This window comes from Coturnix japonica, chromosome 13, assembly GCF_001577835.2.
Source record: "Coturnix japonica isolate 7356 chromosome 13, Coturnix japonica 2.1, whole genome shotgun sequence".
Lineage (NCBI taxonomy): Eukaryota > Metazoa > Chordata > Aves > Galliformes > Phasianidae > Coturnix > Coturnix japonica.
Window position 1 is genome coordinate 2,123,858 of NC_029528.1, and position 26,637 is coordinate 2,150,494.

General features: G+C 47.0%; 2 protein-coding genes across 3 annotated transcripts; both read right to left on the reverse strand.

Moving 5' to 3' along the window:
* Positions 1–581: 581 nt before the first annotated feature.
* Positions 582–6,158, reverse strand: C13H5orf15 (chromosome 13 C5orf15 homolog). Its single transcript, XM_015875805.1, has 3 exons — positions 6,020–6,158; positions 2,736–3,331; positions 582–2,125 (listed from the first exon to the last, which is right to left on the reverse strand). The coding sequence occupies exons 1-3, from the start codon at positions 6,132–6,134 to the stop codon at positions 1,994–1,996; spliced, it is 843 nt and encodes a 280-aa protein (XP_015731291.1). The 5' UTR covers positions 6,135–6,158; the 3' UTR covers positions 582–1,993.
* A 273-nt stretch (positions 6,159–6,431) lies between these two features.
* On the reverse strand, positions 6,432–20,093 carry VDAC1 (voltage dependent anion channel 1). Of its 2 annotated transcripts, none has more exons than XM_015875802.2 (9): positions 19,960–20,093; positions 14,232–14,301; positions 13,608–13,657; positions 13,120–13,272; positions 12,977–13,029; positions 11,085–11,312; positions 8,694–8,844; positions 8,149–8,206; positions 6,432–7,405 (listed from the first exon to the last, which is right to left on the reverse strand). In XM_015875802.2, the coding sequence occupies exons 2-9, from the start codon at positions 14,296–14,298 to the stop codon at positions 7,314–7,316; spliced, it is 852 nt and encodes a 283-aa protein (XP_015731288.1). In that variant the 5' UTR covers positions 14,299–14,301; positions 19,960–20,093; the 3' UTR covers positions 6,432–7,313. The 2 variants fall into 2 exon arrangements, with proteins under 2 accessions (XP_015731288.1, XP_015731290.1); XM_015875804.2 differs by lacking the exon at positions 19,960–20,093 and adding an exon at positions 19,539–19,560.
* Between the last annotated feature and the right edge of the window lie 6,544 nt (positions 20,094–26,637).

Here is a 26,637-nt window from a genome sequence, read left to right on the forward strand (position 1 = left end):
TCCAGAAGGAGATCCTGCCCTAGTAGCAGTCAGCCCTTCAATAAGGTCTAAGAGAGGTGCAGTCAGGCTGCAGCCCTTCCAGCCACACAGCTGAACTGCCTTCACCTGTGCTCCCAGGGCTGACCGGGACCCAGCAGCTCCCACACACAGCAATATTCCACCACCAGCATTACATAAATTGATGAGCTGAAACACATCCACTGACCTTCTGCCCCACTGCAGTCAGAAACCACTGAGCCCATCAGCTGGGGCAGCTTCATGCAGCCATCACCAGCCCCAAGCACTTACAATACGTGAGCATCCCCGGAGTGCATCTGTTCAGACAACCTGCAAATGAAATGCACTGTTCAAAGGTTTCAGATGAATGTTCATTTCCTATAATTTAAAACCACTCAGAATAGTTTCCCTCAGAGCTGTTGGTAGTGAAGAAAGAGCCTTATTAATGAAAATGCAGATTTAAAAGGAAATTTCCTTTTACTTGTGAGACAGAGAATACAAAATACCACTCTGGACATGCTGCCCAATCCCAAGTTGAAGGAAGCTCATTACCACAAGGTTCTGTATAACAAAACAACCCCACAAACTTCTTATTGGCATTTATTTTAAAAACCTTCTTCAAAATACTAAGTGATACAAGTCCAAATATGATACAAATTACTGCAAGAAAAGATTCCGGGGGTATTTTGTCTGTGCTTTACTTTCTGGTGGTAAGGAAAACAAAGCATTTAATGGCAGGATTTACAATCCCAGCTCTTTGTTCTTCAGGCAGGATGGGCCTTTGGGTTCCTCATGCTGCACACCTTTATGTTGCCCCTCCCCAGATGGCACATCCCTACTTGAATAGCCCGGCATTAATGACGGGGTTCTGCTCTGGCGTTATTTACATCTTCATCAACTCGAAAACAAAAATCACCAACAGAATGTACAGAAAACTACGATTTCATATTTTACAACTCATGAAAACATAAATAATGGAAGTAGAAAAGACAAGGTTTGAACACAACAGACCACCCTACCGTACCGGTAACTTGCTTTACCTGCTGTGTAGCTGTGAGTTCTGTCTGCATTGCAGCAGTCCCACACACTGCTATTTCCATCTGCCTGTTACCTGGGTCAGAATAACAAGACAAAGCGTTTTACTCTCAGCCCTCCCCTGTTTATAACAGACCAAACCTTTTTCCCAATGGGTTTAAAACTCAGCAGTAAGCTTTGCTGTATTGGAGGCCTGTCAACTACCTCTATTTCAGTTAAGTTTACTGAACAAGGCTTGTTTTCCATTCATTAATTTCAGAAGAAAATGAAGCAGTCGTTCCCATCAGTCGGGCAGTCACAAAGCTGCACACCTTCCCACACATCAGCAGCGTTCTGAACAAGCAGGCAGTGTGGAACTTCTGAAATCAAATGCTTTCTACCTCATTATCTTTAAATGACCTGCTGCATGAGCACATACAGAAGTTATGAAGCCGTCATGCCAGCTATTCTGTCCAGAATAGGATCAAGCTACGCAAAGCCAAAACAGAACCAAAAAAGACAAGATGAAAGATCTGCAGCATCAGGATTTGAGCACGGGAAAAAGCAGTTATATTTTAAGTTTGCACTAAAGGGAGATTTATGAGCCATGTAAGTGATTAGCAAAGAGATTAATTTGATTTAGTGATGCCAAACTCATTAATTTATTAGACCTAGAATATTTTATGCTTTTTTTTTCGTTTGGATTGGTAGTAAGTTTGCTCCAGACAGAAATGAAGCTTAACGAATGGAAACAGCACTGATTATTAAACTGCATCTCTATAGCTGATCTAAAATCTGACCAAAGTAGCAAACAGACGCATCGTGCCCTTGATCCTGCATGAGATTTAATCTCAAAAACACCCAGGTCCAAGAGGCTGCCTCTCACTTCAGTACAAGTGGCATGTTTAGAATACCTGAATATCATTACATGACTAGGCAGGCAAAGAGTGATAAAGTTCAGCAAACTCAAATCACAGTGCTTTCAGAATACGTAGTCATTAGTAATCTTCAGCGAAGGCATCGCTTCATTCACGTTTTGATCTAAACGATGATATTCTACTGTTCTGGAGCACAGCCCATCCCTCCATCTTCGGCTCTGGACCAATAAGAAGATCTGAAAGAAAAAGAAGCCCATTTACATGGTGGTACAGAGAAGCATTTTGGTTTTGATAGCCAGCTTAACAACTGTATTCACACCACAGCACTACTCAGTTATCCTGGCAGCAATATTACTGCTGCTATAAAATACAGCATGGATAGTCAGACATTTTCACAGCATCCTTGCCATCAAGCCACCCGCTGACAAATTCAGTTGCAGTTTGACCAAACACAGCATTCAGCCCATAATTCCTTCAGGACAGATATCTGTGCAGCATCAGTAGCAGTGCATGCACTGTTTATAATCCTGTGCAGGACCAAGATCACCTTCACGCTGCTTTGCTCAGCTCTCATGTCTGGAACTCAGTCATACACACTACCAGTGTTCAACGTGAACTGATCATCAATGCTATCATTTCATTTTCCAATCTAAAAAGCTTGATTCAAATCATTTTCATTATAAAAATGACAGTAATGATCTGTACGTTAGCGGCACAACTAAGCTAAGTGGTCAAAGATTTCATTTTCCAAAAAGCTCAGCTCCTCCTCCAAAACACTTTGGAAGGCGATACAACTTTGTGTTAAATCCTGAAGTCATTTCTCTCAACCCTTCAAAGCACACTTACCTTCCTCTTATTGTGATAGGTGACATAAACAACAGCTACTAAGAAGGCAACTATAACCAGGTGAAAGAAGAAATGGCTGTCCTCTTCTTCTTCCAGCCCTGAGACAGACACATATTTTATCTTCTCATCCAGCGACTTGATCTCCTCATTGTAATTACTGATGGCGTCAGAGTCATCATCTTCTGGCATTTCCAGGAGGTCTGGGTTGTACCTGGAATTCGATGTCATTTCAAAAGTATCGTAATCATCTCCATCCGAATCCAGGATTTCTTTCTCTATGGGTGGTGAACTATTCAGTGCATCTTTCAAATCTGTCAGAAGATCTTCCTCCTCAATTTTAGTATCCTCAGAGGCATCAACATCCACCTGAGGTGCAGGACTAGCAGTCACCACACGAGAAACAGAAGGCATTGAATCCTCTTCAGCTGTGGATGGTTTTCCTATTGTCACAGAACTGATTTTAGCTGTTGTGGGGCTCATCTCATTTTTTGTTGGGGTCACACCCTGCCAGCTGTCTGTCAAATTCTGGGAGCTGCTTAGTGTTTCATTCTCGTTTCCAGAAGAAGTATTTTGAACCACTTCTGTTCTCGCAGCATCTGAGGAAGGGATGAGAAACAGTCAATATTAAGGACAAGGCACTAACTTCAACTATACACAGACATCACTGCAGGGACGGAGAAGAGACAGGAAGGATAGGTTTCATAATGCAAAGCTTATCAAATTTATACACAGAAATACACAATCCTGCTCTTTAGCAACTTCAAGAGAAGCCTTAAGTGAGACAAGAACAATAACCTGAAGTGCTCACTTACTGGATAAGGGTGCCACATTCAGTGTGCTTAATTCTCAGAGCTGAAAAGTCAGAGATGTGTCTTCACTCCCCTGGTAGGTTTGTACTGATCACTTGGTCACCATTTTCCCTACAACCTACAGCTGTTCATCACCAGGAAGATCTGCATCAGGAAGTAACACGCTGCAAACCTGACCTGTTTGCTCTTTTCTATTTATTTCCTTTTGGAATTAAAAAAAAAAAAGTGGCTACTTATAAACTCCCAGATTCAAATCAATGAGGCACCTGAAAAGCGAAGAACACGTTTAGAATTTCAGTAGGCCTCTCAATGGGAGAACCAAGCTTGCCTTGTATTTCTGGCACATCGAACTTTATTTAAATAGAACAAGGAACAAGACTTCCATTAAGTGCTCCCTGCCTCGCCGGGAAGTTACAGATTGTAGAAATGAAGCACTGAGCCAAATGCTTGTGTCAAGTTACTCTCCAATAAAATAGCATTCAGGGGATACTGAACCCTGTCATTCAGGTAACAGATATTTACAGAGGATCAGTTACAACACTTCTTGTTTGTATGGTACCTTTTTCTAGTATGAATTACCCTTTAATCAGCCATAGAACAGAGAAGACTCACTCATCCCACGTGAACCAGACATGATGGTTTCCCTATGCTTAAGCCCCAGATCAGCTGCTCTACCTTTAGAACATTTGGCAGTGCTGAAGAAATGTTTAGTCCAAACCAGAATATCACCATTAACTGTTCAGTTCTCATAGAGCACAAGCTTAAGGAACTCTTATCTACCCCCAGGAATCAAACCAGTTAATTGGACACATGGAGGTAAATGAGGAAAGGCAGCTGCAAGGAAAGTCTCACATTTACAGTTAGCTGGCTTTGAACAGGCAAATCAGTGTTATTAGTTTACTCAATTTAGAACTTCACAGAGACAAGAAAATATACTGGATGCAAATTATTTAGTTGTTGCTATTTGTCTCTCATTCAGAAAAGGAAGGAGAACAGAGACAAATACTCCACTCCAATTTCTGAACCAAGTAATTCTGATGCACATCTCCCTCTCTCTCCAAAAGCTGTTTCCTTCATTAGACTGGGAAATGAAGAGAACAGTTCACAAACATTTCTCATCTCAGTGCTCACTCAGAAGGAAGCAGACAAAGCTTCCTTGTACCTTTCCCATAGGAAGGGCATGTCAGCAACTGCCCAGTAACACCTCCACATCACCAGACTGTGATTCAGAGCCACACAGATACAGTCAGTTAATTCTTTGGAAGGTCGCTTGCATCAAATTAAAATACACAGGCTATTAAGAACCTGATCAGCAAAGCAAGGAACGCCACTTTATTTGCTGCATCTGTTCTGATCACAAACAAGTGAGAATAACTTCCTCTTATTCCTGAAAAACGCTGTCTCTTTAACTGGAGTGGCAGCCTTAGCACTGAAACCAGCACTGATTGATGATACCTACTCAAAACTATTTAGCACTGTAATGGGTGGTTGCATTGCTTGCAGTTACACAACACTGATGACATTAGGCACAGTGTCTGGCCTCCAGAGATGCCTTATCTTCAGAAATAGGTATTAATGTTTAACTGTGGCGACAGACAAACAAGCAAACACTGCTTGTAACAACATCTGACAGGGTTCAAACTCACTTCCAGAGAAATTGACTTTTCAGACAGCAAGGTGACTCCTGGCACTAAAAGCTCTTTGTTTCCTACAGTTTTCTGCTCCCCACCCATCGGGCAGGCAGAGCAGCTGTGGGGACACAGCAGCACTGGGGCAGGACAGGGACCACTTGCAGAGCAGTGCAATTCCATCCTTCAGATGCTCTCCTCACCACCCAAGCAGCAGCCCACCTAAAACAAACAGCAATTCACTGCCTCTGAAACACGTAAAGTTTTGTGGGTTCAACAGACCGAACTAAGCATCAACAGCAGAATAACATTATGAACGCTGCTCCAAAGGTCAAGGCATCAGCCCGAATCATGCAGGTGGGGCAGCGAAGGTTCCATCTCCACGGGTATTTGCTGCTGCCTGATGAAGGTTTCTGGATGCCAACCTGCTGTGAGCTCAGCACAGCCCAGCAGGGCACCGCAGTCACCTCCAAGCTGCAGGGCTGGCAGTGTCACACACAGGCCGTGCTTCTTTACTGCTGCTGTAAGGTGAATTACGGCGTCCTATGGCTGGGAACGTCTCCTGCCCTATTGAGCTCTTTGTATGTGCGGCCCGTTCAGCGTTAATAAATGGCAGGCAGTGCTTTCGGAGCGATGAGGAACAGCGTGGAGAGCAACAGAAGCGGACAGAGCACAGAGCAGAACGTATCACGACACAACGGAGAACACTGAGGAAAGCAAGAAGGGAAGGAGCGCGGGGCGGGCAGTTCGGACGGGACCGGACCGGCTTTTAGGCCGAAACACGATGATAAATAACCAAACCCACAAATGTGCGCCCTCAGTGCCCGCCCCCCCCCGCCGAGCTCACCGCGGGTCTGCACGCCGCGCTCCGCCATGGCCCAGCCGCACAGCAGGAGGACGCACAGCGCGCGACCCGCCGAGCAGCGCACACCGCCGGCGGCCGCCATCTTGCCGGGCGCCATCTTGCCGGGCACTCCCACAGACGTGGCGGCAGCACCGCCCCGGCGCTGGGAGGGCGATGCGCATGCGCAGAAATGAAGGCCTGCTCTCTGGTGTAACCACCGCGCATGCGCTGTGCGGCAAAATGGCGGCGCGCGGGAAGGCGGGAAAGCGGAGAGCCCTGACAGGAATAGGAGTGGCCTTCCCTCAGCTGCGGGATGGCTGCTTGACTTTAATGCCAAAAAGCAAAAGCTTGGAGCCCTGCAGGTCCAAAGAAACACAGCGATGGGCACAGATCATACACAAAGCCAAAGTAAAAAGTGATGTTTCAATGTTTTATTCAAGTTTGGGTTTGGTTGTTTCGTCTCCGGTTTGAGTAGTGTCAGGTACAGCACTTCGGGGTCTATTTCCACACAAAATGGAAGACTCTAAAAATGTACCCATTTAATTGCTAAAAAAAAATAAACAAACAAAATCAAGTGGTAATAAAACAAAAGTCCATTTTCAATTTAGTGACACAATTATGTGATTGCAGGTACAAACACTTCCCTGATTACAGCCCTGTCTTACAAGCCTTCCATTCAGTGCAAGGGAAAGGAACCACAGCACAGGACAAGGAGCATTGGCTGAGTCACATCAAATCCTTCTCGGCAACAGAGTCACACAAACAGACGACCTAAAGCGTTCTGGAGACAGCTGGAGGTGTAAAGGAACCAAACGAGACGAACCATTTGTGAAACACCCATCAGAACATAAAAATTATCCCTTTTTCCAGGCAAGTTTGCACATTCCACAGTGAAATGAGGCCTTCAGAGCATTTTGCATAAGGAATTAACAGTACAACAGTGGTCTGCAACTCTTGACATAACAGTTCTTGTATCACGCTAACATATCCCTTGTGCAGTCAATATGTTAGTATAGGTAATAATACCTTCCCTGTTTGCTATCATGCGGCAGCTGACGGATAAGATGGGCAATAACAACCCAAAACAGGAAAAAAAATAAAAGCCTGGAATCTGGATTTCTTAGAATGCTTTTTGTCTCCATTTCTGAAACATTTTAAAGCTTAGCTGTCTTTAACCAGGACTAGCAGGACTGATACTTAGCATTACTTGCATCCCAGACATACAACATTGAAAGGTACACTATATTCTGAAGGTAGCTATGCTGTATTCTCAAATTAACGATTGTAGAATCTCTCTTTATGCTTCAAATTCCAATCCTAGACCAAGTTTGTGACCACCTGCATTGACATTCTTGCCATCCAACAAAGCTGACAACGTCAGCTTGATACCTGCAGAGAGAAGCAAGAGAGAAGACAGTGATTAACACTTGGAATGAGCCTTATGTTCAGTAACTGCAGTGTCTGCATTGCTGCTGTAATGGACTGAGTGGCTGCATTCATGTCATTTGGCAGCTAGCCATGTAAACGTCTGGACTTTATCAGGCTGTCAGCAAGTATTAAATCTTTCTGAATTCTCAAAGTCAGGATAAAACAAACCAGGTAGATTTTACTTTTTGTCATACATGTCAGTTGAGTTCATTGCCTTTGGCCTACAGATGAATCTAATTTTAGACTCAGGTATGATGAAAATCTGGGACCTTGACTCTTATTCACCCTCTTTAAAACACTGGGATGAAAAGCCCTGAGCCACACCTGATGCAGTAATCAACCTGCATGGTATTGTGGCAGCAGATCTTTTAGACTACATTAAAACCAACTGGGCAGCTGTAAGACTGCCCTCTTCCTGAACCAGCAGGCCTTGGGAACATCACATTTTCATGCAAAGAAACTCAGTGACATGACTTGGTGTTAAGAGAAGAGAACCTAATGGACAGTGGTTGGTGGTCTAGCAATTCTGATCCCAACAGACATCCCAAACTAACAGAGCAGTCTGTGGTGAAGTTCACCACTGGGTTGCCACACAGAACAGCAGTGTTACGAAACCAACCACGTACTGTTGCAAAAAGCCTCTCTGATATTTCAAGACTGAAATACTATTTGTGTATTTCTGGATTTCTTCTGCACAGACTTACCTGGCTTTAAAATCTGAGTGTATCCCAGCCCGATCAGACTGGAGTTGTTCACTTTAGCCTGGATGGAGAAAAACAACACACGTAAATCATCTGTTATCTTCCTTCAGAACCCTACTCACTTGGAAATCATGTATTGCCTTTTAAATGCATAAATAACAGATCACACACACAAAAATAATCTACAGTTCACTGAAACTTAACTGCAGAATCAATATACCTATAGTCCACATCCACAGTCACTGAAACTGTGCTATAGTTGACCATGTTTGTAATTTTTGTCCAAAATATGGACTGGAAATTTCTCCAAGCAGTGCCCAATAAATACAATAAACCATTCTGTATCAGTTTTGAGGGAAATCCAATAACTGTGCTCCCGTGTGGCCAAAAGGGAGACCAGCAGAAGCATGTGCCAATGGAATAGGCAACAGAATTGGCACATAGCAGCGAACTGCCTCCAAAGGACTTTACTCATTGATGTAAAGTTGCTTCACGTTCCTATTACAAGAAACTGGTTATTCAAATGCTTATAAATGTATGGCACTCACAGAAAAAGACGCATCTGGGTCAATCTGATACTTGGCTGCTATTCCAAAGCGAGTGTTGCTGTTACCAGCTGTCCAAGCAAGATTCACAGCAGTTTCCAGTTTATCATTCACCTTCTGGTAAATGGAGCCTCCAAATTCTGTTCCATCATTCCTGGAAGGCACACAGCAGTGCAGGTTTGAACTGTATCCCAAAGCAATTGCCTTTTGCTTTTCTTTTTCTTCAGTTCGATCTCTATTTGCACAACATGCAACCACCCCACCCACCATACGTGGTGTAGGGAGCCTGCTTTGGCAGGGGGGTTGGACTCAATGATCTCTAGAGGTCCCTTCCAACCACTACAATTCTGTGATTCTGTGATTTTAAAAGGCCACTTTTACCTCTTAGGCACAGCGCTGGTTCACAACAGTTGCACAGTGACAGCCTATTTCAAAGCTGAAGCCATAGCAGCAGCTTTTTAAACTGTCAGAGCAATTCTTCCTGAAAAAGGCTACAATACTTTCTTCAGATAAGACTGAAGCTCACACATAACTTCATGTGCTTGGCTCTCAAGAAAAGGAGGAATTAAAAAGGACTGAGGAGAGCTGGTTACACAGGCAGATTTTGTGCAAGGTTCCCATACAGCTCTGTCTTGACCTGCAACATTAGTGAGGGGCGGTCTGAGCTAAGCTCCAAAAGAAAGGAAAACCATATTTAGAACTAGAGATTATCCAGCCCTGCCTCCCTTTAGTGATCATGTATTATTACATTAGGTTAAAGTTATTTTAAATAAGTAAATAAATCGAAGCTCCCTTTAATTCTAGTCATAATAATGACACTTTTCATACATAGATCAAAAACATGACCCCTCTATGGAAATGCAGATATTAAGGCACCATTAAGGAAAGCAACTTGCTCAGGCCCCTGGCTGCCCTGTGAAGCAGGCAGAACAGAAGGTGATGCTTCCAGCCCCACCTAGTTCATTCATCAGGCATGCCACAGCACCCTTTGATACACCAAACTGCCTAGATATAATGACCCTGCACGCCAGTCATGCAAATTCCAAATACAACAGTTTCCTGGATTTTATGTGCTTCAAAGTTGAAACATGCCATAAGCCCCCAGCTAAGCCATTAATAGCGATAATTAACATTGCTGTTCATATCACGCATTTACATTTTTGCCCATCAGTTGTTAGAGTACGAATACTAAACAAGCAAACAAGGCGCCCTCTTGAAGATCATCCATCATCCACTCATAGTAACAATGACCACATAACAGACCCTCAGGGACCCAAGGAACAGCAGCAGGGGCTCAGAGCCCGCTGTAATGCTCTGATGTTATTTCCTGCTGTCGCTTTAATCAGGAGTAATAGTAACGACTGCATTTTATAGCAAAAGCCAATCGTACAATGTTTGGAACTACTACAGCATGACAAAGTTGAAAGCCATTATGCCTGAAGGAATAGCTCGTAACTGCTGAGCAGAGGGGGACCCCTTGTATCGGTCCGATGGAAGTTTCCTGCCCACATTTCTGTGCTTTGGCAGTCCTTCAAACACTGCCTGGGCTATGAAGGTTCATTTGTTCTGTAAAGCAACTTCCTAAACCAGATCTCTGCGAAACAGCGTGAGACAGAACAGAAAGCCTTTGAAGCAGCAGCTCCGGGAAAGCAGAACGGTTGTTCAGCCCTGAAATGGGAACAGCCTGCAACAGCTCTGCTACATGCAAAAATGCAGTTAGCCAACGGAGTGGTAGAGGGTGTGGAGCAGAGATTGCTTCATCTTAATTAAAAACAAAGCAAAAAAAGCCTGTCTTACTGCAGACATGAACTGCTTTTTTTAAGAGGAACAGGAGGCACAAAAATCAAGTTTTCGAGGAATTTAATCCTGGTTTCTCTCTGCACAAACATTTGGAAAACACTAACGTTTGTGTATTGAGATCATTATGAGCTGCAGTACTAAGGCAAACTTTTCAGTCATATCCCTTCCAATCTTGAAGCTAAACCACTCCGTATCTGTCCCACTGGATCCCCTCTGTCTGTTACTGCCATCTGATTAAACTCCTCCTTCTACAGATCAAACCAGCACAGTTAATTCAATTGTTACGTGTGCAAAAGGGAAGCATTGCTTTGACTTCAACATTCACAGACAATATTTTTGAAACCCTCTTGTTTCCTGATTTCACAAAGAGGCTGCAGCAATCGCTGTGTGTCTGACGGATGGACTATGGATGCACCCACACACACGTGGAAAGCTAATGCAACTGTAAAACTCTGCTCGCCATCCCAAGTGAAGAAGCAACATCAGAGCCACCTCCCCCTCTATTCAAGTTTTGAAACTCTGCCCCATCACTGTTTTGGAAGCATCAAAATGCTCTTAAATTCATTTTAATGCCCACCACCCTCCAATACTTACACGTTAGTGTGAAGCTGGAACTCATCAGTCTTATAGCCGACAGCAAAATTGCTCTGGGTTACTCTCGACTTTGCTGTCTCAAAAGTCATTTGGTAACCTGCCAACCAGCCCTCGTAGCCAAGCACCAGGGCTCCACGTATCGAAGGACCGGCGATATCAAAATCCATGTCGCAGCCCAGGTTGATGTGTTCCCTTTTGTATCCTGTCTTAATCTTAGCACTCTTTTTCCTAAAGCAAAGAGAAAGAATCTCACATCCTTGAACTGGCACTCTCAGGTGGCAATTCAATCAAATCAGTTACTTTAACTCTGTGTAACAGATTTTGAAGACAAAGTATCCGTGTTTGCAGAGTCAAATGATACATCGCCTTCTTAAATTCCAGAGTTGTGAGACTTTCATTCACCTACAAAGAAGTGCACGCAATCACATGCAGTGCGGTGCTTTTCTAAGCCCTTCTGAGCTGCATCCTGCTGAGCAACAGCACAGTGTGCCAGATTTGAAGTGACAAAAGCCAATCCTCACCACAGTCTGATTTCTCAGTAGTTTAGGAGTGACAAGGGAATAACAGAAACCAACAGTTTACAGGTTTGCCAACGACCAAAGCAGTTCACCTTTCGTCCCAGACAAACAGCTTTTAGGCAATCCTGGTTACTGCGTAACTTCATTTACTCTGCCAGACAACAGCAAAACACTTTTTTGCCTCCAGCTTCCCAGGGGAAGGTCTGAGCTGCTAAGGAAGCAGGTGCTGCAGCCCCCTTTCCTCCCTATGATGCATTACAGCACTGCGTGCTTACAGCAGTAACAAAGGCTAATTGCAGAAACAAACTTTCTCAAGTCACTTCCTTCTTTTGCCCTTCCTGACCTCTTGGCCAGGATCATTTACCAAATCATTTACTGAAATCCTACCAGAAAAGTAAGGCTGATAGGAAATTTCTAATCAACTGCCCACTTCAGCCAGCAGAAAGAGTCCCCATGATCTGCAAAACATGCTGTATCAGACCTGCATAGAGATTGCTCTCTATTATTATTATTTCTAACTCAGGAATTTATGACGAGCAGGAGTCCCGGAAATGCCAGCATTAACCTGCCTGCAATTACTGCAGAAGCTGAGAAATGATTATTAACAAAAACTGGAGACTATTCTGCTTGACAAATGCAAAAATATGCGGTTAATTCAGAGTAAAGAATGGGCAGCAAGCAGTTGGCAGCGGGGAACGTGACATTTCAGGCAGGATGAAGCCTCCATTGGGACTAGAAGCACTGCAGCACGCTGCTCTGAGCAGCTCAGAGCGGAGCATTTTGGCTCAGTGGCAACACTGATTGCAAAAAGATAATCAAGAGGGGACAGAAAATAAACCAGCATACAGCCCTACAGCTGCTGCTTAATCCCTCTGGCCCACATAACCGTGACATCCAATCGCAGGGTGCAGCACCACGGCACTGTGCGGCCAGCAGGAACTCAAGATGACAAATTCAGCTTGGGAAAAGAGCCCAATTACTGTGCCGACCTATTAGAGCCACAGCCAACTGGCTTGTGGAGCTTGTTAAGCTTTGCATTACAGCTGATTTGTCTGGCATTTTTATTCAGGCAGGAACGAAGTGCTCATTTTCTGACATGGCCAGAAGTAAAGCAGAAACAAAACATTTCCTTCTGATTCTGGCCATAATTTCCAAGTTAGTGCATTTCAAAGTTCGGTTTAGAGAGCAATTGTTCATTTTAAGAGTGAAGTCAAACAGACACGATTTCATTGTGCATAGGCAGAGCATTAAATGTCTCGATGTCTTTGGACAACAGAAGGAGTAAGGAAGACAGTATTTTGGGAAACTAAAACAGAACCAGAAAAAGCTTTTTTGTGTGCATGTGTGTCTCTCTGAAGCTTACTGACATCTTACCCAGTGTTAGGTGAGAAGGAGGAGTCAAAAGTCAGCTTCAGGCCACGTGCAAGCTGAACAGAAAAGAAATTCACTGGTTGGATTTCTAGTCAGACACTGTCACAAGTGAATCTGGAAGCTGCATGTTTGAAGCCCAGAGTTACCTGGTCTTCAAGAGTGATCTCAGTTCCCAGCGTGTTGTCAGTGTTCCACTTCTCTGTGAACATCAGCCCATATTCCACCCATCGGTATTTGGTTTCCAAGCTCCCACTGACTTTGCTTGTTTCCGAGTTTGCTGAACCTGAGCTTGTAAATTCCTGAAGAGGAAAAAGAAAATGATATGTATCACTCTGTTGCTTGTACTCATGTGATGACTGATCTTCATAGAATTATTATTTGTTGTAATTTGGGACAATAAGATCTGCATCTTTCTCAAAGGTGCTCAGAAGAACACACAGCACATCCCTGCAGAGCCTGCTCCAAATCCTGCGCAGAGCTGCACCATAAAGGCATGGCAGCCTGCAGGGCTATAGTATAACTGAAAGCTGATATGGGGAGATCAAGGAAGACACACTTCTATTTTTAAAAAGGAATACAGGGCAGACATAGGAACACTGCCGTGTTTGGGATTTCAGTCCCTGCCCACACTTACCAGTCCATTCTCAGATTTTGTTTTCAAATCTAGTTTTATTAACCCAAAACCTAGAAGATGAAAGAAAACATGAATTATATATAGGTTAATTTGAAAAGCACGCCTGATTTACTCCTCAAAGCTCCTTTCTAAATCTGCTGCCAACTATTAAAACAAAATAAAACATAACAAAAAGCACAACACGGGTGCTGAATCCCAAGTTGTAAAGCAGCAGCTTACACAGCTCACACTGCCTTCAGACAGCACTGCCTGCAGTGATCCTGCTGCCCTGCCACAGCACCAGGAGCAGCCTAGGTAAGAATGCCTTCATTCATAGTGAGCAGCAGCTTTTTCCCTAGGAAATTACTGACATCAATAGTCCTATTCACGATGGATGGAAGCAGCCAAAATACAACACTCTGTTTGCTTTCAAAGCAGACAACAGACCTACGGGGAACACGAAGATCTTTGTGCCAGCAAGAATAAGTCACCTCCCTTTGCAGGCAGCCATGGCAATGTGAAGGTAGGATATGGGAACCCTTGGATTCTAATGGAAATTAGTGGAATATTTATCAGAGAAAAGTAACAAAATCGTAACAGTTTCAAGAATCAGAGAAAGGTGAAACTTAATTTGGCTTTATTTACCATATCCTTTGGTGAACACATCTCTGGCAGACTTGCCCAGATCAGCATAAGCAGGTGGAACAGCCATTTTCTGGGGGGGAAGGAAAAAAAGAGGGCACAGTTACTATGTTCAGAAAGCTGTTTATTTAATTTGATTAAGCAAAAAGCAATTAAACCAAATTCCTCAGTTTCAGATGGTTTTATTTTCTATCTAAACCCATCAATTAAGTACAGGCTGAAGAAAGCAGCTACAGCAAATGCTGAGGTTTGAGTTTGTCCTTTTGCTATGTGATAAACACGCATTTACCACTGAGGATGAGAAACACTAAACACTACAGAACAAATACATTAAAAAGAACCCCCAAAACCCACATAAGTTGCCCATGCCTTTCCAAAGGGTTACCAGCTGTGCCCTTATCACTAGAACCACATGAATGAATAACTTTTTAATCAACTTCTAGGAAACATTTCTCCCATTTCTTGCAACCGATCTATGCATTCTGATGCAAGGAATTAGAACCCCAAGGTCATCTGCTCAGCGAATGTAACCAGCACAGACATCCAGCAGCTGCAGCTCCCACCCGTCCCTAACTGACAGCAGCAAATGGCTAACATTGATGTTAGCAAACTCAACAAACGGGCATCCTTCACCTTCCATTTTCTTTGACTCCAGAATTGCTGTGAACAGATACAATTTCTCTTTAGCCATTGACCTGGAGGTGCTTTTCTAGGGAAAAAACAAACTTGTTGAGAAGAACGAGGACTGAATGGATGCTACACGTGATCCTGAGAGGAACAAACCATCCAAACCCATATTCATTTGTTCTAGGGATGCAAAGTGAAGTGATAAGATGTCCACCTCCTGCCTTTTTATGCAAGACTTCATTTTATAAATGTGAAGATGAACCACACATGTAGAGCTGGCTCTCACTGCAGCACAGCTCCAGCCAACCTAAGCAGCAAGCTCTTCCCTTCAGCCACAAGCAGAGCAGCCGGCTGTGAGCACCAGGGACGCAGCCTTGCCACAGCCTGCAGCCTCTTTGGGCAGGTACCACCCCACGAGCTGCAGATAGGCATTCCTTTGGGCAGCTGCTTGGCCCAACAAGCCGTTGCCTGTTGAAGCAGGATATTGCTATTGCATAAGCGAGGAATCCCTATCCTGGAGGGAACAAACTGGATCTGGTGGCTGAATCAAAGCCAACGATGTTCACAGAACGCACTGAAAGCAAAGTGCACGCTGCAGTGCAGCTTCAGCTGGGGACATTACCTGCGTGGAATCACAGAATCATTAAGGTTGGAAAGGACTTCCAAGGTGACTGAGTCCAACCCCACCCCACTGTGTCCCCCAGTGCCACATCCCCACAGCTCTGGAACACCACCAGGGTTGGGGACTCCCACCTCCCAACCCCCAGCCAGCTGTGCCACTGCATCACTGATCTTTGGATCACATCAGGCCTAAATGTCTCCATTTCTTACAGAATTGTGAATGCTGGGATTTAAAGTTTGCAAGCACTGCTCTCTACAGGACAAACCATCTCAACAGCGGATCAGGTGTGATTCTGGAAACACAAAACCATCCTTTAGAAATCCACCAATGAACAAACCAAGTACTTAAAAACATCTCTGAGGAGATCCTCTGCTCCTCAACTGAGGTCCCCAAGAGCACAGCACCACGAGCTGGAGATCACAGCCTGGGGCAGAGCTCAGTGGAATTAATAGGGCCCCCAGCACAGGATATGGAGGGATGGGTCACTAAGGCTGAGGAATGCATCTTCCCAGCCAGAGCAGCCCGGTCTCAGGAGAACCCTCTGATGGGTATTTCCATTTAGCATCATCAAAAATTCAGAATGCTACAATCTCTCCATTGGACAATCAGACCACACTGCTCCTCCAGCTGCACATTGGCATCTATCAGACATATTTTACCAGCAGCCCCTTTGAGTCACTCCATAAAAATCAAACTATTTCCTCGAAAATTGGAAGCCTTGTGAGTTTGGGTTGGGCTGAGCAGAGCGTTTGTATTTGCCAGGTGGACAGGCCAGGTCAGGCTGCAGCACAGACAGGGCTGCCACGGGACAGCAGGAGATGCTGAGATCTCCACTTAGGCAATTACTATAATTAAGGGACAATACTGGAAGCCAAATCCCTGTTGTAAGGCAAATCAGGTAAAACACACAGAACAAGGTGCTTGCAATTGCGAGTGTGGGAAAGGTGATGAAATATGCACGTGCTGGTTAACTCTGCTGTTGTCATCATCAGCAAGAAGAAAAATAATTATTTCTGTTTGCATGGGCTAATCAAAGCCTCTTGTTTAACAGATGGAAAACAAAACTGATTACATCCTGTGTGAGTGCAGGTTGGAAGACAAGCATGCTTAGCGGGGATTCAAACTCTTAAAGGATCAAGGCATGGCCGTGGCCAAGTGCCCTTGCTTTTCACCAGTAGGATCTCAGCACATTAACTCAGATTAGGGTAGGAGTGAAATGAAATCATTGCTCTCATCCTTCTCCAATTGTGCAAGCATCTCAGAGTGACCACATATACCAGCTCCAGCACAAAGCAGACCAGGGAGGTCACGTACTACATGTTTAAGTAGTAAAATATTTCCATGTTCTTGAATGGGTAACACTGCCATGCGAGTCGTGACTGAGGCACCCACAGCCCCAGCCAAGATTTCTCTGAACACAAGGCAGCCCAGCAGAAGGCACTGAAATATTTCCCAGTGTCACAGATGGCAGTTTCACTCTGCAGGGTGGGTCTGGGGATGAAAGCAAACTTGGCCCCAGCAGACAGCAAAAGCCATCAGGGAGTCCTTTGTAAATGTGAGTCTGTCTCTGTGATGGGTTACTCTCTTACTTGATGCTTCCCTACACAGACTGATCAACTACATGACACTTAAACGAGGGGAGGAGCTCTCAAAAAAAATTAAGAATATAACCAATGGATGATTAAGCTTCCAACAGGACAATGGGAGTCTATCAGATTTGAGGTTAAGAAAACAAAAAGGCTGGATTTAATGTTACTCTAGTCACATTTTTCCTAATAAACTTGAACCTGCGCAGCATTCCTTGACTGATACCCACAGGTCTAAATGCTTCTGCTCCCTGTGCCCGTGAGGATGAGCACTACAGCTCTGGTGCACAGCAGATGCCAAGGGACGCATCTCTATGATACATGGGCTGGGAGGAACCGCATCAGGCTGTGACACCAACCAATGCTGGTATCACCACGTGAGGATCTTCCGCCTCAAGACCAAAAAAAACCTGATACACTTCCTATTCAGCTCCTTTATGGAAAGAAAAACTATTCCTTGGTATGAAGTAGCTCTTAAGCACATTTCTGGGCTCGCAGATATGCAGCCATTTATTTCCCCTTGTGGTTTATCTGCAATAGCCCACAGCGCTCAATGTGTGGGCACAGCCCCCTGCCCTGCCAGGTGCTGCACTCACTGCTGTGCCCAGCACTGCCTGTGCAGTTTGGTTTTCCCCACTCACATCTCAAGGCCATTTGAGCCCTGGTGGCAGCGTGCTCAGAGTCCCAGTTCTGCAGAGACGTGAAAATAAATGAAGCCACAAATCACCAGGTAGTGCCATGGGGTCACACACCACGTCAGGCACAGATATGAGCTTTAGGAGATGCCTGAAGTTTGTAAATGCTCTGCATTATGGAACAGAGCACACGATAAGATTCTCTGCCCCAACGTGTGCTGTGCCATCACACATCCACAGAGCTGCATGGCTCAAGATTTACAGCCCTGCAGTCTGCAGTTTCATTCATGCAGGTAATAGTGAAAATGTGCAGCGTCCTTGTGATGATCTACAGCACCTGCAGGACCACAGCCTTCCCACTGCAGCTCTGCTTTCAAACTACATGCACCATAGAGCAGATTTCATCTTTAAGGATGGATTGATGCCATGGATCTGTAGCACAACAAACACTGGAGCAGAAGGGAAATAAACAGCTTAAAAGCAAACGTAAATACTGTGATTTAGCCTGAACTAATATTTACAGAATTAAAGAAAGAAAGAGTCTGCTCTTAATTGCACGGGTATAAATTATGAGCAGTGTTGTACCAAACCCCCTAATTAAGCGATCACACATAAATATCAATTTAACAGAGCTGGGGATGCCGCAGCCTGTTGTAGCTGCTGTTTGCATTAGAAGTGCAAGGAGGAAGAAGTGCACATGCCGTGCATTGAATTAAGAAATGACAGTAACTCTCGGCTCCTTCCAGCCGCCTGCAGACCAGGAAAGGAGCAGCGCTGCTGTCACTCCCAGCAGTTCAGGGCTCTCCGTGCACCCAAGGGGGCTCAGCTCAAACGTGCTCAGGGACACATCCCTTGTGCCCGGCCCCTCTGCAGCAATGCCTCACATCCACCAATAGGGGTGACTCATTGAAACAACACCTCCCCTCCCAGCACGTTTTGACACCTTGCTCCTCCAGCACCAAAGAAGAGCAATATGGGTTCTCTCTCCCTGCAGCACACATAGGTGAGGAGCTCCCTGACTGCATCCCATGGGGACATCACTCCTGCTGCCAGGGCAACCCCATTAATGCCCCACATCCCCATTGATGCCCCACATGTCATCACAGTCCCAAACAGGCTGGAATAAAGGGTGCAGGCTGTGGATATGTGTATGCCTTCCACAGAGCATTCTGGGTGTGGGGATTATAGTAGGTTGCCTTCATAAGGCCTTTTTGGAAGGAACTCTGAGCAGATCACACTGATTAAATTCCCTGAGGCAGACGAATCACAGAATCATTAAAGTTGAAAAGATCATCCAAGACCATTAAATCCAACCCCAGCCCCACTGCGCCCATTGATGTGTCCCCAGGTGCCACGTCCCCACATTCTGGAGCAGCTCTGCGGATGGCGACCCCCGCTCCCTGCGCAGCCCATGCCTGTCCATCACCGATGGAAATCGCTCCTGATATCCAACCCGAACCCTCGAGCATCCCCTGCACTGAGCAGAAACCTCCAAGTGCTCCTGACCCCCATCACAGCGCGGTGTCAGCATCGCCACGAACATTCCCCACAATATTCCGCGGCGTGCACGGCTCGGGCAGGATGAGTCAGCTCTGCTTCGCGTTCTGACGTTTTTCTCTCTTTTTCCTTTTTTTTAAACCAAACCCCCCATGTCGGACGGTCTCCATCACCCTCCAGCAGCTGTTGTACCCAGCGAGGCTGTGACGATGCACAATGGAGGCAGCTCCCACCGCAGCCGCCCAGAGCTCCCAGTGCAAACCCGACTCGTGCACGTTTCCAGACGGCCATTTCCCCCCACCGCGAGAACTGAACTTGAAGAATAAACGCAAGTGAAACCAACCAGCGAAGGGCCGCGGCTCGGCCGCTCTGAGCTTCCGAGGTGACCCGAGGCCACCGCGCTGCCCCCCCGCGTCCCCACGCAGCCGGAGCGGGGCAGTGCAGGTGCCGGGCGCGGCCGCCGACCTTCGCTCGGCGCAGGGGCAGCGCAGCGCCGGGAGCCCCGCGGCTCACACCGCCCCCAGCCGCGGCTCCCGACCCGGGGGGCTCCGTCACGCCCGGCCTCAGCTGTCACGGCCCCGGCGCCGCGCCGTGATTTCGTAACCGGGTGCCGAACATTACGTAAGAAAACAGTTATTCCCGATGTGACGCGGCTCGGAGGGCAAAAAGAACAACTGCCACGAGCCGCCGCCAGCTGCCACCCGGCGCCGGCCGCCCCCCCCCGCACCACGGTGACCCGGCGCTCCGGACCCCCCTGGCCCTACCTGGCCCCGCCGCGGCGGCAGCACCGCGCTGCGCTCCCGCTCCCGGCGCCGCCTCGGGCTCCTGCGGCCCCCCCGGTCCCCGTCCCTGTTCCGGCCCCGGCCCGGCGCCTCCCCGGGCTCTGCGGTGGCGGCTGCGTGACGGCGGGCGGGGACGGCAGGGAGGGGACAGACGGCGGGGGCGGGAAGGGGCGGGCTCTGCCGCCGCACCGGGTGCCGGGAGCCCTCCCCGGGACTCAGCGGCACCGAACGGCCCCGGTTAGATCAGGGCTCAGCACCCCTAAAGCACCTGCGTGGCGCGGCGCTCAGCCCCGGCTGGAAGCTGCGTTGGGTTGGAATTGCCGTTCCCGCAGGTGGCCGGGCGGGCTGTGAGTCAGCAGGCGGCGAATAGCGCGGGGCACGGCCCGGCCGCGGGGCGTGGAGATGCTCCGGTGAACGAGGGCGTTGGGCACCTTTAGAACTGCCTCTTGGAGACGTGAATCAGCCTCAGCTGCGGCTGTGTCCAACCCCACGTCCTCCCCGTGACACAGCGCAGCACAACACCGCTGTCGGAAAGCAGCAGGTGCCGGTGCCGGTGCCGGGCTGCGCACGGGCTGAGATAGGAACCGTCATCTCCGCCCTGCAGGGAGCTCCGAGCGTCCCCCGGAGATAAGCGGCACCAACCCGCCCGGAGAACTGCTGGTCCTGATACCGCCCCTATAGCCGCGGCGTGTGGGGAGGGGGGTTGGCAGGAAAGTCGTTGCAAAGAGTCCACATCCCACCCATGCCAAGTTTTTATATGATTACTTTTAATAACGATTCCTTGCCTGTCTTTTCTCCTTCGCATACCAGGAGCAGACAGCGAGTGGCAGAACTCTTGCTTGGCTCACCCCATTGCTTTCCCAGCAGCACTGCCCCAGAAGTTTGCACAGCTGTGGGTCACAGGGAGATCAGAGTCATCTGCTGGAAAACAAACCCGGAGCACTCAGCACTCAGAAGGGCACCAGCATAAACCAGGGCCCTTAACACAGCCCCAGAGCCGGGCCACGAGCCCAGAGGTGGCTCAGCTCAGCCCATGTCTTGGTCCTGCACTAGGGCTCGGGAGTCACTTCTGCAGTTCACTTCATCCCATTTTTGGGGGTGGATGAGCGTTTCCTATCAGATCAGAGCAGATCTAGTTTCCAGCTGATGGAAAGCTCCCATGTCTGCATTGGAGCAGAACCATAAAGGCCATAAGCAGGCTGTAAAAGAGCAGGTGTGGGAACATGAAGTGCTTGGCAAGGAGCACGTTTCTTGTCTGCAGTCAGGGAGCATAACGAAAAGAAAGAAGAGCACAAGAAGAAGAGCCGAGATCCTCTGCAGAGATACAGCCTATTCCCTCCATCTTTTCCTAACTAACTCACGGGGTTTTTATATCCCAGAGGACTCCTCAGTGAGGGCACGGGTAGGACCGGAGGTGTCTGCGTGATGCGGCAGCGGGTGAAGGAGCTGCAAAGCGGAGCCGCTCCGGGAAGGACCGTTTGCTCCGCTTTCCATAACGCGTATCTGCCATAAGATGGCAGCAGAGCCCTGGGATGGAGCTGGCAGCGGTGACAGCTGCTCTGCAGGGCTCTATTTTCCATACGCTCTATGAGCCGAAAATTGTGCTGGTGATAATCGGGGATTACACCGCGTGTCCCCAAGGGGAAAATCTCTGCTCGTGACGCCACTCGATAGGAAAGAGATTCCTTCAGCAGAATGAGAGCACGCAGATATTTTGGGCACCTCTAGACATCAGACCCCTCTCAAACTTTGCCTGCCTGCTGTTTGGATAATGCTATGTCTTAATTTCATTATCTGAGTGGAAATGGAATAACAGAGAACACAGAAAGATGGATTCATTCCACAAGTAATGAGACCCCAAATAATTCACACACAAGGTCCATCCAAACATTCCTCACCGCTGGAAACTTTGGCTCTTGAGCACCCAGAGAGGTTTGTGCTTGGTGGAAAAATCAAACCTGTTCCTCTCTTTGTTACATAAATCCATCAGCAGGGTTATTTCTCAGCTCAGTGCCGTATCACCAGCGCTGTGTGGCTGTGACCCTGCATTGGGTGCAGTTTCATGCTGTGGGAACAGGGAATAAATGTGAGTCAGGCACAAAGCCATGGGATCAGCACCTTCTGGTGGTGTTCAGCTCTGTGTCTGTTTGGAGCAGTGGTGGTGCTGCTCAGGGCATGGTATAGGCAGCCCTTCTGTGTGTTAAAGTGTGCTCCTTCCCATTCAGTTCTGTCACAACCCAGGGGCAGGAAGCAGTGCTTTCATTCATCATTTTTACGTGGTTTAACCTATGCAAAGTTGTGTGGTTTTTTCTTCTATTTCCAGTAAGAATGATCTGCCTAAAATGGAATTATGAGGGGAAAACACTGCCCAGATGCCCCGTGTTGTGAGTTTTACATCAACAGCTTTGGGCTGATTCAAATACAGCTCCATCCCTATCTCCAAAGGAAGTAAGAAAAGAAGAACACCAGAAAATTAAAGGGGACCACAATAACAGCAAACTCCCCCCGGCTTCTTTTGATCTCAGATAACAGCAGCAGGATGTCCTGACAGCCACGGTGATTTCTGAATCTACACAACCACCTTGTCTTGGAAGCAATGATTTGGTATGTAAGATAAGTGATAAAAACCTGCCAATGTTCCTTGTAGGCTATTTAAATTCAAAGAGCTGCTGTAAAAGGAAGCATTGGTATTAATTTGGCAGATAAGGCTTCCACTTGTGGTCACAGAGCTGCAAACCAATGTGATTAATACAAAGCAGTCTAGCACTTCAGGGTTCCTCTGTACAGTTAAGAACAAAATGCATGAGTGCAAACCTACATGTGGCTGAGCTTTGGGTCTGCATCCTCAGCCCTAAACACAGCTGCATTTCAGTAGCCAATAAAATAGGATGCATCCAACCTGCAGGTCTTTTCCTGTTCTTTGGACAGAAGTGAGTACATAACACAGGACATCCCATGTCTCTGGTGCTGCTCACAATACAATTCTGTTGTTGCCAGATAACTCTGGATACAGTCAGCTCTGGAGATGGTAGAAACTACTATTGGAGAGCAGAGCGAGTTCACCTCCTTAGTGCTAACAAATAACGTTCATTAAGAGGTTGCACATCCCAGAGTAGATAGATACACCCACACAGAAAGGTGTACACAGATGGTTCTTGCACTGTCATTTTACACACAGCTTTCCCATCCTTCACCTCCTTCCCAGGCAGTCTGACAGGGAAGCAATGCACCCACAGGGGACCTTGTGGGAAGGAGCTGGAACAGATGTGGTTGGGGGTGGCAGCGATGGGTTGGTGCTTAGACTTGATGACCTTTTCCAACCTTAATGATCTTATGGGGCCATCAAGCAGCTCTCAAGCTCATTCCACCACTCCCCAATCACGCTGCTCAGACAGCCCCAAATATTCAGGCTGGTCAGCTAACCCCATAGCTGGATGGCAAGAATAGCACAAACATAACATCAGAAACTTGAGAGGAAGGATGACATGGTCAGGAGGCAGCAAGAAAAAAAATACTTTCCTCAGCCCTTTGAGCAAGGCCTGGCATCAGATTAAAGTCACACTTTGAGCGCACTTGTAATTGCACTCCTGGGTGGAAACTGAGAACTGCATTAGCACAAGACAAGTGTGCAGCTGAAGGCAGGGGACTGCTCCATGGAAAAGTGTTTTGTTGTTTTTTCCTGGAAGATGGAGGAAGGTGACTGAGCTGGAAGAGCTGCACCACAGCTGCTCCCAGATCCCCAGAATGGAGCTCTGTGGTTGTTACAGTCCACACCTCCCAGCCCATGTGTTGGGGTATAGGAGATATATATATATATATATATATATATATATATATATATATATATATGGGGGAAAAAAGGAAAAAGAGGATTTATTCCTAAAGGAATATTTCCTACAGCTGGTGGCGAGCAGTGCTATGACCTTCCAGTCACATCTGCCACCCTGCTGAGCCTGGCAGGGCTGAGCAGGGGCTGACCGGAGCCAAGAATAATTAAAACTCTTTAGTTCTGTGTTTACATAAAAACAGAGGACTGATCCTCCTTGGGATTCAGTTTCCTGTTTGCATCCAGCCTGGCCTAAGTCCAGCAAGAAGGACAGTAATAACAGCTTGCTGTAAAGATGTGCATGTTCTTGTCTGGAAGAAATGCAACTCTTTGATCTACTCCACCTTGGACAAGGGAAAGGCAATTTTCCACCTAGCTCTGAGAAACAGCAGTTGTGGTGTGGAAATGCAGCTCCATTACTCTGAGAGGTTCAGTACAGTCCCAGCTCTTACTGGGGGTGTGTCTTTGAGGGGTTTGCCACTGCAGATCTATAATACAATGGCCTGGGAGGCTCCTGAAAGGCCTGAACCTGTCAGAACTGCAGCAGGAATGGGAACAGAAGCCCAGAGAGCAAACTCCAACTGCTGACAAACACACAGCACTGTGCAACAGGAATTCGTGCAATAAACACCAACAGAACAAGGCAGAGGTCAACCAGAACCACAGACTTGAGGCTCCCAGGACAGAGCACAGCAGCATGGCACTTCCCAGGGCAGTATGGATGTTTTGTGCATTCCCTGCCCTCAGAAATAGATTTAGAAGGATGTAACGTGGGGAAGAAACCTCTCGTGCCTGGTTTGCCCTGAGCCAGGACAAGAGCAGCTCACATGTGCCATCTAGTGATGCTGACGCTACATGGAGTGCGGTTTCTCTCAGCAGGATCAGAAATGCTCAGGGAAGTTTGTGGACAAAGGCAGACAGAGAGCAAACTTCAGCCCTCAGAGCACCCCGTCCCACAGTGCTTTATGGTACACAGCATGTGCTTAAATCTTACATGTCCATGGGTGCATATGTCTGGCTTAACTGGAAACTAAACAGTAAGGGAAGGACCAAGACTGAAATCAGAGAATAACACACATAACACACAGTGTTTAAAAGTACATCAAAGATGTGCTGGGACCATTATCCAAAGGCAGAGCATACATGCACACACACCAAAGCCCTGGGGCTGGCAGGACTTACCAGGCCATGAGAGCAGCCTCAGACATTTGGGGCTGGGTGTTAGAGGGATGTGAACCCGCTCTGTCAGTCACACACAGGCACTGGGCTCCAGCAGCCCCCAGAATTCATTCTATCTGTGTCACAGCAAATCTCAGTTCCAACAAGTCCAACGTGGGACAACCACACCTCACACAGGATTGTTACAGCTCACCACTCACAGTAAGAAATACTCTCCCAGAGCACAGAGAAGAGCAAATAGACAATTCCCCCCCCCAAAGCCCTTCTTTCCAGGCACCTTGCCCCTCTCTGCGTTACCAGTCCCATACCCCAAAAGTTTCACTTATCACCGCTGAGTCAATTTCCAGTTCTAGGAGACTGACTACCTTTTCCTATCAGAAGTGGGATGCTCCATGGAGATCTGCACAACCCAAGGGGGACAAACCCAGACCAAACTGCTCCTCCACTCTCCTCTAAGGGCAGCTGTAGACAGATGGTCATTCCCATCCAATTAAGCCCCAAAACCATCCATCTCTGTGCTATGTTCCAGCGGCCCAAAGGGTGTGGGTTGTCAGCAACACAACCCAACTTCTCTCCCAGCTGCAGTTTGCTGGGTCCTTCCCTGGGAGCTAGAAGATGCCTCCAGATTTTTCCCAAACTGTTTAATCTCCCGCTCTCTCACTAAGATGAATGGTTCGACTCACTTTCAACCCTCAAATGATTGCCCTTTTCCCTGAAACAGCTACAGATTTTATCTCTCATTTCCCTATCCACCTACTCTCACATTTAAGATTACCCCTGAAAGCCCTGAATTCTTCTTGCTTGCTTTTCATGGCCTGCAGCTTCTCTTTTAACATTAAGAGCACTGTTCCTGGCAAGACATTAAGGTGCTCCTCAGGTGCCAGCCTGAAAGCCATAACTGCGCCATTTGCATTCATGTTTTGATAGTCCCTCCATCCCTGCTGCTGGGGAGTCTCCCTCAGTGAGAAATCTGGTTGTGCCCATTCTCTTGGTCCCAATCTTTCCTCTTTCCATCAGAGATTGCTCCAGCTGAGAAAGGCACCCAGCACAGCAGCAGGGACAGCGTCTGGCTCAGCCTCTGGCTCTTATACTCCACATCACAGCTCACAGAGGGCACAGCCAGACCTTCACTGGAGCACACCATGGGATGACATGAGCACGACACCCAGAAATCATGATGACCAGCTGATATTGTTATGACAGCAGTCTTTCTTAGGTCTTATACTGCTTTAATTCAGTTTCAAGGCTTTGGGAAGAAGATTTGGGCCTGGAACTATGAAGTACAGGAAGATAAGCCACAAAAACATGCAGAGCTCTCAGCAGTTCTGGGCGGTGCCACACATCCTGACCACCAACAGCTTCCCATGCTCTGGACTAGAATTGTCACTTTGCTCTCAGGTTTCCTACATCCCTTGGGGAAGTCCATTCCCGTAGCTCTCCTTCAGCAAGGTCTCATCAAATGGAAACACAAATAAAGAAACTGATTTATTCTCATTTAAGGACCAACAAGTTCTGCACTGGCAGCTGCCCACATGTGCTTGGTATCCCTGTACCTGCTCTGAGCTTAACCACATAACCCAGAGATGACAAGTTAGAAATTCCCCAAAGGGCAAAGCCTACAACCTCAGCTCTCAAAGCCCTGGATGGCATTTACC